The sequence below is a fragment of the Dendrobates tinctorius genome, unplaced genomic scaffold (genome assembly GCF_039654945.1).
Source record: "Dendrobates tinctorius isolate UK_male_01 unplaced genomic scaffold, ASM3965494v1 ptg000134l, whole genome shotgun sequence".
Taxonomy (NCBI): domain Eukaryota; kingdom Metazoa; phylum Chordata; class Amphibia; order Anura; family Dendrobatidae; genus Dendrobates; species Dendrobates tinctorius.
The window spans coordinates 5,395,125-5,407,318 of NW_027361802.1; the positions used below are offsets into that span (position 1 = coordinate 5,395,125).

Below are 12,194 nucleotides of genomic sequence, written 5' to 3' on the forward strand. Positions count from 1 at the left end.
AGTGACTTCAAATGTGATGTGGTCCCTAAAAATAAAATGGTGTTGTAAAAATGAGAAATCGCTTGTCAACTTTTAACCCTTATAACTTCCTAACAAAAAAAAAATTTTAGTTCCAAAATTGTGCTGATGTAAAGTAATCATGTGGGAAATGTTACTTAAGGTTTTTGTGTGCCATATCTCTGTGATTTAAGGGCATAAAAATTCAAAGTTTGAAAATTGCGAAATTTTCGCCAAATTTCCGTTTTTTCACAAATAAACGCAAGTTATATGACTGAAATTTTACATATGAAGTACAATATGTCACGAGAAAATGTCAGAATCACCAGGATCCATGGAAGCGTTCCGGAGTTATTACCTCATAAAGGGACAGTGGTCAGAATTGTAAAAATTGGTTCGGGCATTAACATGCAAACCACCCTTGGGAGTAAAGGGGTTAATAAATGGCACCAATTGTTAATCTGCAGTTATCATAGCAAGCTCAATTTGCTGTAGCGGCCAGCTGTGTAACTGCATCTACCTTGTGTGAAGGGTCAAAGCCCTCTGCGACCTAACAGGAATATGCACATAAGTCATTAAAAGGGAACCTGTAACTACCCCAATGTCTTGTTAGGCTAGTTTCACACTAGCATTTTGGAGCGCAGCGACGGCCTGCGCACGGCCGCCGCTAAGCCCTGCCCCCTACCGCGCATCCGCCGGTAGCTCCGCCCACCGGCGCATGACGCTGCATGCGCCCTGCGTCCCCTATCTTCATCACAGAGGGCGCAGGCCGTGCGCAGTCTGCGCACAGTCTGCGTTTGGCGGCGCATGCGTCCTTTTGACGGTGCGCCGACCTGCGCCAAACGCAACCTGCTGCAGTTTGGTTGCGTCGGCGCACCGTCAAAAAGGCGCATGCGCCGCCAAACGCATACTGCGCACGGCCTGCGCCCCCTGTGATAAAGATAGGGGACGCAGGGCGCATGCAGCGTCATGCGCCGGTGGGCGGAGCTACCGGCGGAGGCGCGGCTTAGCGGCGGCCGTGCGCAGGCCGTCGCTGCGCTCCAAAACGCTAGTGTGAAACTAGCCTTAGTGATGCTCATTGCATCAACATGTTTTTCTCAACAAGACATCCTAGTATGTATCGCAAAAAACACTTTATACTTTGATGATTGCCTGCTGTTTCAGTCATAGATAGGGGTGGGCAGTTCTAGCTTTCCAGTGATGGTCAGTCAAATGCTTTTTCTAATCATATCACAATTCATTCACTTCACCGCAATCTCCCAGCGCTTGCACAATGACTATCAGCTCCCTGGGCATGCGCACTCAATCTGCGGAGCCACTGAGTGTCACAATGATGCACACGTCCACCAGCCACTGACTCAGTGGCTCCGGAGAATGTGCATATATGATATGAAGCTGGGACTTGCAAACAAATTGAGTGTGCATGCCCAGGGAGCGGTCATTGTGCGGGACCTGCTAAGAGATTGTGGTGACGTAGGGAATAGTGAAGGGAAGGAATTATGATGCCATGGCATGGAGAATTTGAAAAAGCATTTGACTAACCGTGTCTGGAAAGCTAGAGATCTCCACCCCTATTACTGAAGCAGAAGGGATGTGGGGCGAAGTATAACAAGTAATTTTTTTGCAATTATTGGGACATTTTCCTTGAGAAAAACATGTTTGTGATGCAATGTGCTTTTAAAATCTGATTAAAATCTGCAAACAGCTTGTAAAAAAGCAAGCAACATTGTAATTTTATTAATAATCTTATTAGTTCAGAAGAATGGAGGGATTATTAATGTTTTATTTAATTCAATTTGGATAGGTTACCAAGCATGCACAGGGCACACAAGCTCTTTAATATTTATCTACAGCTGACTGAATCACTGGAGAGCACATATCTCACCTACTCTAGTGTCCATGCACTCCTCTGATGCTGCTGAAGCATCAAACCACGTGCACAGTTCCCACCAGCAGCGCCACTATGCCACTGGTTTTATTTTCAGGAGAGTGCCATACCTGGCAAACAGGAAGCAAGAGTGATGGCCTCCTGAAGAGGAAACAGACTAACCCTATAAAGGGAACCAGTCACCAGAAAAAACGGTTGAAAAAAGTACTAACCTGCCTGGCACCCTCATGTAGCCGAAGGCTGTGGGGGGGGGGAAATTAACTTTATTCTCGACAGCATTCGGTTTTAGTCACGAGGGCAACGCTGGTTCAGTCACTGCTCTAAGAATACAGAGTGGCGGCTGTTACCGCGTTCCTGACACACCCTCGGCATTGGGGGTTCAGCTGTCAGTCAGGGCCAGGGGCGCGGTTACAGCACTCTGTATACTTTAGAGTGGTGACTGAACCAGCGCTGACGCCGCCCCCGTGACTGTAATTGGGATGGTGCAGTGTGGAGTAAAGTTTATTTTCTCCCCACAGCTTTTGGTTACAGTTCGTAATGCTATGAGAGAGAGAGAGAGAGAGAGAGAGAGAGAGAGTGTGTGAGTATTTCGGGTTAAAACAGTGTCTGGAGGACAGCAACTTTTGGCGGATCCGCAAAAAAAACGGATGCAACGGACGGCAATCCGTCACAATCCGCCCATAATGCAAGTCAATGGGGAAAAAAACGGCTCCTCAAAAAAAGATTGCGGATCCGTTTTTTTCAAAACCTGGCGGATTGTGACTGATTGTAAAAAACTGAAGTGTGAAAGAGGCCTAAGGAGGCATGTTTCTACATGTGTTTGAGTTATAATTGCAAAAAAAACTTTTACCACGTAGAAATTTGATCACAAATAGAGATGAGCGAATTTGTTCGGACTGGGTTCCGAATACGATCGGCATCGAATATTGTTTTTGCAGTAGTCGTTGAACACAGCCGAACGTTATTTGAGTCAGTGGGAGTAGAAATTACAAAAGATGTTCGGAACTGATCATTAAACATACATTCGGCACAAAGTGTGTTCGAATATGTCAATCAGATTTGGAGACAAAAACCAAATTCGCTCATTTCTAATCACAAATTGCTTGTGCGTATTTCCAACCCAGGCAAATGTACTGGCTCGTAATTAAACCCCATTAAATATTCACAGCATTTATTGATTGCTTCAGTACTCCACAAAGGATGACATTGTAGTAGATTACTGGAGCCGGGAAAGGTTTCCACATGAGCTTACTTACTGTGACTCCGTCACTAATTCACCAAGTGTATGTATTAAATATCTTCAAGGCTCATGTACATACCTAATAATCATTCCTCCAGCCTGATTATGGAGCCCAACAATAGTAGTGTAGTAACTGATTCACTTGGATTCCTTTACCTGGTACTGTTCATTTGTTAGTAGGCAGAAATCACAGTGCATATCCTAGACATTTCATCATAACATTTTATAATGTAAACAATGTCTATTCACAACTTGGTCCAAACCAGGTCACCAAATTATTGGGGAAAAAAAAAACAAGTACAGTAACAAAATTGACTGAAATGGATACAGCACAAAGTACTTTAAAGGGGTAAATTTTCATTAACAAATCTTGGAATAAAAATAAGTTACACAACTGGATGTGTTAAAAAGAGAAATAATGTTCCTGTGCTGAGCTAATCTTATACATGTGCCCCTACTGTGTAATGGATGAGTCTCACTGTACAGGAACATGGTCTGACCATACCACAGGTCCTGGGCGGGGGGGGGGGGGGGGGGGCGTAAAAGAGTATACAAGCATTACAGCCAGGGATCACAGCTGATTTCTTTTGTGCAATAAAGCATCTCCCTGCCTGTTTTTAAGCGAAGAATTACCTTGGAAAGAATCAGCTATGATCACGGGCTGTAATGTTTGTATACTCTTGCTCCCGCCCTTTCCCAGGAGCTGTGGTATGATCAGACCATGTTCCTACACGGTCAGACACAGCCATTACACAGTACACAGCTGGGGCACATTTATAAGATTCTCTTAGCACAGGAACACTTTTTTAAACACATCCAATTGTGATTATTCAAAGATCTGTTAATAAAAATGTTGATTAAAATTAACTTCATTCATGAGAAAACCCCTTTAAAATAACCACAGCAGCGTTTTTTCTTTATTGCACCGCTGGAGTGGTGCTTTACATTTAAGTCCCCTGCCTTTATAGTTTCCAAGTGTCGCTCCTTTCTGTGTTCAGCAAAAAGCGACCTGCCAGCAGCTCAAGTGTGGAGCAAGCCAAAGGTCACACCAATACAAGTCTATGAGAACCTTGTTCTGGCTCTCAGACATGCATTGATAGATTGTGAGGTAGCTTCTGACTTCAAGCCAGTCAGAAGCTACGCTCACAAGATGGCAACACTTGACCAGAGCAGTGCTGAAAAACTGTGAAGACACTGGTACACGACCAGGGGCCTTACATGTAAAGCGCCACTCCAGGACTGAAGGAAATAAAAAACAGCTGGAGTGCTACTGTGAGGTGTTCAGCAACAGTGGTGTACTTCAATATGATCTATGCAACCATAAATTTGTTACTTATTGAGGATATATTTACCAGCTTTTTACATTTACATATAAGTAAAGAAATCATACCAACACAGAATGGAATGAAAAAAAATGACAATATGGATCCAAAATGTGATTTGCCTTACAAAAACGAAGACAATGAGGAAAAAAGGTAGTTTTCAGTCACAAGCGTATACTGAAGTGAAGACACAAACTAAAAACAATGCACAAGGACAAGCGCCACAACTTGAAAAAGAAATTACCTCTTTATTCCTCCATAAGCCATATTGAGCAAATTGTCCAACCTGCAAAACACATTTGGCAGATTGTTCAGTCTTGGCACAAACTGCCCCTTTAAAATTATGTGGAGCGTCAGACCTGACCATCAAATATCTTTGGTTACCACATGCGGGTGGCAATCCAATATCAATTATCCTTTGAATACTACTTGAATTTAGGTATTTTTGTACATAATCCTGACATCACCACTTTTAGGCAATTGGGTCAATAGTTCATGGAATTAACAACTGTAGCAATGCAAGCACAATAGTAGACTTCTGTTTACATCAAGGTAAATAAAAGCAGTTACTGGATAGTAACTTTAAAATACAAAATTTGGAAAGAATTATGGAAAAAAAAAAACCTGAATTTAGAGATTTTCCAGTAAGATGCCCGAAAAGGTTTTCAGTCTCTGGGATCTAAATAACAGACTACCACTCTCTGCTTCAATATGTGGGATTTTGATGATTGTGGGTAACTCAGCATTTGGACCTCCACTAATAAATGTTATTATAGAATATAAGGCCAGACAGCTCTGAATGAAAACTTTTCTAAACTAGACATTCTTTTGCTGAGGTAGGCATTTAAACGTAATCTTTGCGATGATACCAACTGGGCTTCCAGAAGCATGATTGGGGTGTTGGATTATCGTTCTGAATGCAACCAGGGCGATTTGGCTTGGGGGCCCAATACGTTCCATTTAAAGTTAATTTCCTGGCAAAGATTCATAGTTCAATGGACTGACTAAAGGTAATGACTTAAAGGGGTTGTCTGGTCTAAAAACTACAAGTCTGCAGTCACATTGACTTGTAAACCTGTGAATTCTCACATTGTGAGGATTCTCTGGTGTCAGCTCTGGGAAAAGTGACCATATTACTGTAAGCATGCAATATGCATATTTCTGGCCACAATCAGACTAGACAGTTTCCAGCCTCAATCAGTACACTTGCATTGAGCGAGGTCGCTATAGTATATTTTCGGTCACATGGTCACCTTTCCTGGAGCAGACACCGGAGAATACTCAGCTTGCAAGATGTGAGAATTCACAGGTCTACAGTAACAGAGTGACTGCAGACTTGTAATTTTAAACTAGACAACCTCTAATTTAAGTAATTAAATAATAAAATGGAGAAGTACACACACTATGAACAATCAAACAAGATTTTTATACATTTTTACAAGTGTTTATTTTTTTCACTTCGGAAAGTCATGCCTCTCTTTAGGCCTTTTGAATCATCTGTTCCTGCTGGGAACGGCATGAGAAAGATCATTCTTAAAAAAAAAAAAAGGGGTGGTCCAGTACATAACATGTCATTTCTAAATATCCATCTTCACACCCAAACCACTTTTGTAATTAGCTTTATTATACAATACAAAAAAACCCCCCAGAGGATTCCTATTATTGATGCCCCCACACATGTAGCAAAAAAAAAAAAAAAAAATCTACAGAGGAAAATAGGCAGTGCTATCAAAAATCCTGAACAGTCAATACTTAGTAAATATCTATACCAAAATAGCTACAACTAATGTGACACAGGACAAAACAGAAAATGATCGATCAACATGTGATTTATACAAGCAGTACAGACACAAGTGAAAGTTAATCAAAACATAGCTCCATTATGTACCGTATATATGCTGCGTTTTCCAGCTCAATTTTTTGTGCTGAAAACGCCCCCCCCCCCCTTCGTCTTATACACGCATCATTGTGACAGAAGACGGCGGGGAAGGAGGAGCGACGGGTCACAAAAGGCAGGAGTTGGCTGTTGAGGCTAACTCCTGTGCCCGCTGCTAAAGAGAAATTAATATTCACTGCACTGACAATGAATATTGATTTCTTATAGCGCGCAGTTACAGCCGCAGCCATCAACCGATCACGCTTCCACGCTCATTAAGGTAATGACTATTCACCTCTCTCCACTCCATTGGCGTGGAAAGAGATGAATATTCATTCTCTTAATGAGCGGGGACATATGATCGCTTGGCCGCAGGAGCTGCTAACACCGAAACCAGATGCTGCAAGGGCGCACAGGGAAGGCAAGTAGGATTTTTTATGCTCTTCTCATGGAGACCACGCACACATGGATAGGGATGAGGAGCCATGCATGCAAGGATGGGAATAAGGAGCTACGCAGAAAAAGATGGGAATAAGGAGCCACGCAGACAAGGATGGGACTAAGGAGCCATGCTGACCAGGATAAGGATGAGGAGCCATGCTGACCAGGATAAGGATGAGGAGCCATGCATTCAAGGATGGGACTAAGGAGCCATGCATTCAAGGATGGGACTAAGGAGCCATGCATTCAAGGATGGGACTAAGGAGCCATGCATTCAAGGATGGGACTAAGGAGCCATGCATTCAAGGATGGGACTAAGGAGCCATGCATTCAAGGATGGGACTAAGGAGCCATGCATTCAAGGATGGGACTAAGGAGCCATGCATTCAAGGATGGGACTAAGAAGCCATGCATTCAAGGATGGGACTAAGGAGCCATGCATTCAAGGATGGGACTAAGGAGCCATGCATTCAAGGATGGGACTAAGGAGCCATGCATTCAAGGATGGGACTAAGGAGCCATGCATTCAAGGATGGGACTAAGGAGCCATGCATTCAAGGATGGGACTAAGGAGCCATGCATTCAAGGATGGGACTAAGGAGCCATGCATTCAAGGATGGGACTAAGGAGCCATGCATTCAAGGATGGGACTAAGGAGCCATGCATTCAAGGATGGGACTAAGGAGCCATGCATTCAAGGATGGGACTAAGGAGCCATGCATTCAAGGATGGGACTAAGGAGCCATGCATTCAAGGATGGGACTAAGGAGCCATGCATTCAAGGATGGGACTAAGGAGCCATGCATTCAAGGATGGGACTAAGGAGCCATGCATTCAAGGATGGGACTAAGGAGCCATGCATTCAAGGATGGGACTAAGGAGCCATGCAGACAAGGATGGGACTAAGGAGCCATGCAGACAAGGATGGGACTAAGGAGCCATGCAGACAAGGATGGGACTAAGGAGCCATGCAGACAAGGATGGGACTAAGGAGCCATGCAGACAAGGATGGGACTAAGGAGCCATGCAGACAAGGATGGGACTAAGGAGCCATGCAGACAAGGATGGGACTAAGGAGCCATGCAGACAAGGATGGGGATAAGGAGCCATGCAGACAAGGATGGGGATAAGGAGCCATGCAGACAAGGATGGGGATAAGGAGCCATGCAGACAAGGATGGGGATAAGGAGCCATGCAGACAAGGATGGGGATAAGGAGCCATGCAGACAAGGATGGGGATAAGGAGCCATGCAGACAAGGATGGGGATAAGGAGCCATGCAGACAAGGATGGGGATAAGGAGCCATGCAGACAAGGATGGGGATAAGGAGCCATGCAGACAAGGATGGGGATAAGGAGCCATGCAGACAAGGATGGGGATAAGGAGCCATGCAGACAAGGATGGGAATAAGGAGCCATGCAGACAAGGATGGGGATAAGGAGCCATGCAGACAAGGATGGGGATAAGGAGCCATGCAGACAAGGATGGGGATAAGGAACCATGCAGACAAGGATGGGGATAAGGAACCATGCAGACAAGGATGGGGATAAGGAGCCATGCAGACAAGGATGGGGATAAGGAGCCATGCAGACAAGGATGGGGATAAGGAGCCATGCAGACAAGGATGGGGATAAGGAGCCATGCAGACAAGGATGGGGATAAGGAGCCATGCAGACAAGGATGGGGATAAGGAGCCATGCAGACAAGGATGGGGATAAGGAGCCATGCAGACAAGGATGGGGATAAGGAGCCATGCAGACAAGGATGGGGATAAGGAGCCATGCAGACAAGGATGGGGATAAGGAGCCATGCAGACAAGGATGGGGATAAGGAGCCATGCAGACAAGGATGGGGATAAGGAGCCATGCAGACAAGGATGGGGATAAGGAGCCATGCAGACAAGGATGGGGATAAGGAGCCATGCAGACAAGGATGGGGATAAGGAGCCATGCAGACAAGGATGGGGATAAGGAGCCATGCAGACAAGGATGGGGATAAGGAGCCATGCAGACAAGGATGGGGATAAGGAGCCATGCAGACAAGGATGGGGATAAGGAGCCATGCAGACAAGGATGGGGATAAGGAGCCATGCAGACAAGGATGGGGATAAGGAGCCATGCAGACAAGGATGGGGATAAGGAGCCATGCAGACAAGGATGGGGATAAGGAGCCATGCAGACAAGGATGGGGATAAGGAGCCATGCAGACAAGGATGGGGATAAGGAGCCATGCAGACAAGGATGGGGATAAGGAGCCATGCAGACAAGGATGGGGATAAGGAGCCATGCAGACAAGGTTGGGGATAAGGAGCCATGCAGACAAGGATGGGGATAAGGAGCCATGCAGACAAGGATGGGAATAAGGAGCTATGCAAACAAGGATGGGAATAAGGAGCCATGCAGACAAGGATGGGGATGAGGAACCATGCATACCAGGATAGGGATGAGGGGATAATGCATACCTGGCTTATTCTTGAGTCAATTTTCCCAGTTTTTCGTGGCAAAATTAGGTGCCTCGACTTATACTCTGGTCAGCTTACACACAGGTATATACGGTAATAATATTGTGGCAAAAGAATCCAAGTACATGATCATGAAGCTTCATGAACATAGTAGAACTAGCCTATGTAGGTATAATGAAAAACTATGGAATATGCATCAATATATCAAATACTATAGTGAAAGATACCATGCACAGGAATAGTCAAAAAGGCAGATGTTAATGTATCAAAGCAGCATAATAATAAGCACCACTCTTGGAGATTGTGATAAATAGTGTGGGCCTGTACAACACCTCAACGCGCGCTTCACTGCCACCTGCAGTTTCATGATGAGGTATTTGAGCACCATGTTTGACTGATTAAAGAGTGCCTAATAATAATTGGCCAGTGATCAGTGAGCATGTTACTGCCTTGTTGCTGCTCCGGTGATCCCATGGCCAGATGCACGGGAGACCAGTCACTGGAATAAGCACTGCTCCACAGCACCTGATCAGAGTCATTCCAGCGATTTGTCTTCCAGGCAGCTGACTATGTGATCCCGACAATGTCATGTGCCCCAGTGAAGCATTGCATTAACATGGCAGTGACAGGCTCACTGATCAATTATTTACATTAGGCACACTATTTAAACACTCCAACATGGCACTTATACTTCCTGTCGAAACCGCATGTGGCGGTGAAACACATGTCATGTGAAACAGCCCCATTCGATCACAGTAATCAAATGGTAATTATATCCATTTTTTACCATGCTGCTTTGATACATTAACATATGCTTTTTTGACTATTACTGTGCATAGCAAATTTATCTATTTCACTATAGAAATATACATCAACTGATAAACATTGGTACCTATGCAATAGTTTTTCATTATACTACAGTGGGTTTGGAAATTATTCAGACCCCTTTAAATTTTTCACTCTTTGTTTCATTGCAGCTACTTTTTAAACGCAAAAAAAGTTCATTTTTTTATTAATGTATACTCTGCACCCCATCTTGATAAAAAAACAAAAAACCCACAAATGTAGAATTTTTTGCAAATTTATTAAAAAAAGTACTGAAATATCACATGGTCATAAGTATTCAGACCCTTTGCTCAGACACTCATTTAAGTCACATGCTGTCCATTTCCTTGTGATCCTCCTTGAGATGGTTCTACTCCTTCATTGGAGTCCAGCTGTGTTTAATTAAACTGATTGGAATTGATTTGTAAAGGCACACACCTGTCTATATAAGACCTCACAGCTCACAGTGCATGTCAGGCCAAAAGAGAATCATGAGGTCAATGACACTAGCCAAGGAGCTCAGAGAAAAAATTGTGGCAAGGCACAAATCTGACCAAGGTTACAAAATAATTTCTGCAGTACTCAAGGTTCCTAAGAGCACAGTGGCTGCCATAATCCTTAAATGGAAGAAATTTGGGACCACCAGAAGTCTTCCTAGACCTGGTCGTCCAGCCAAAATGAGCAATCATGGGAGAAGAGCCTTGGTGAGAGAGGTAAAGAAGAACCCCAAAATCACTGTGGCCAAGTTCCACAGATGCAGATGGGAGAAAGTTCCAGAAAGTCAATTATCACTACAGCCCTCCACCAGTCGGGCCTTTCTGGCAGAGTCGCCCTACGGAATCCTCTCCTCAGCGCCAGAGATATGAAAGCCCACAGTGTTTGCTAAAAAAAAAAAAAAAAAAAACACATGAAATACTCCCAGACTATGAAAAAAAAAAAAAAAAAATTCTCTGGTTTGATGAGACGAAGATAGAACTTTTTGGTGATAATTCTAAGCAGTATGTGTGGAGAAAACCAGGCACTGCTCATCACCTGCCCAATACAATACCAACAGTGAAACATGGTAGTGGCAGCATCATGCTATGGGGGTTTTTCAGCTGCAGGGTCAGTAGGACTGGTTGCAATTGAAGGAATCATGAATGCGGCCAAGTACAGGGATATCCTGGATGAAAACCTCTTCCAGAGTGCTCTGGACCTCAGACTTGGCCAAAGGTTCACCTTCCAACAAGACAATGACCCCAAGCACACAGCTAAAATAACAAAGAAGTGGCTTCAGAACAACTCTGACCATTCTTGACTGGCCCAGCCAAAGCCCTGACCTAAACCCAATTGAGCATCTCTGGAGAGACCTGAAAATGGCTGTCCACCATCGTTCACCATTCATCCTGACGGAACTGGAGAGGATCTGCAAAGAAGAATGGCTAAGGATCCCCAAATTCAGGTGTGCAAAACTTGTTCATCATTCCCAAGACGAATCATGGCTGTACTAGTTCAAAAGGGTCCTTCTACTCAATACTGAGCAAAGGGTCTGAATACTTATGACCATGTGATATTTCAGTTTTTCTTTAATAAACTTGCAAAAATTTCTACATTTGTTTTTTTTTTTTTTCAGTCAAGATGGGGTGCAGACTGTACATTAATGAGAAAAAAATGAACTTTGTTTTATTGCAGCCATTTGCTAAATTCAAAAAAATGAAAAATTTAAAGGGGTCTGAATACTTTCTGTACCCACTGTACATAGATGGGCTAGTTCTAGTATGTTTTTGCAGCTTCATGATCATGTACTTGGATACCGATGTAACAATATTATACGTTATTACTAATGATGAGCGAACATGCTCAGATAACATGTTAGCGCCTCAATGTTTTGCGGCTATCACATGTTGATTTATCATTTGCTAATTTGTTCAGTATCATCACTTTTTTGTATAGCTTTAATAAATATTGACTGTTTTAGTATTTTTGATTGTGCTTTCTCTTTTCCACTGTAGATTTTTATTTTATTATATAATCTACACTTCTCCCCATCTACCTGATCCTTAAATGTATTTTTATTTACTGCACTCGGGGTGATGTTTATTTTGAGAAGAGTCTCTAACGGGACGTCATAAGATGCTGGAACTGAGCTCCCTTCCCTGCAGCAT

At 43.6% G+C, this 12,194-nt stretch overlaps 1 protein-coding gene across 11 annotated transcripts in view; it reads right to left on the reverse strand.

The window, feature by feature from the left end:
- Positions 1 to 12,194, reverse strand: part of ELAVL2 (ELAV like RNA binding protein 2) — a 425,680-nt gene that overhangs the window by 8,292 nt on the left and 405,194 nt on the right. For 9 of the 11 annotated variants that reach the window (XM_073543696.1, XM_073543693.1, XM_073543695.1 and 6 more), the window contains one exon: positions 4,692 to 4,733. The exons of the other annotated variants lie outside the window; for them this stretch is intronic. In XM_073543696.1, coding sequence (XP_073399797.1) covers positions 4,692 to 4,733 — 42 coding nt within the window. The remainder of the gene's footprint in view (positions 1 to 4,691; positions 4,734 to 12,194) is intronic. 11 annotated transcript variants of the gene reach the window in all.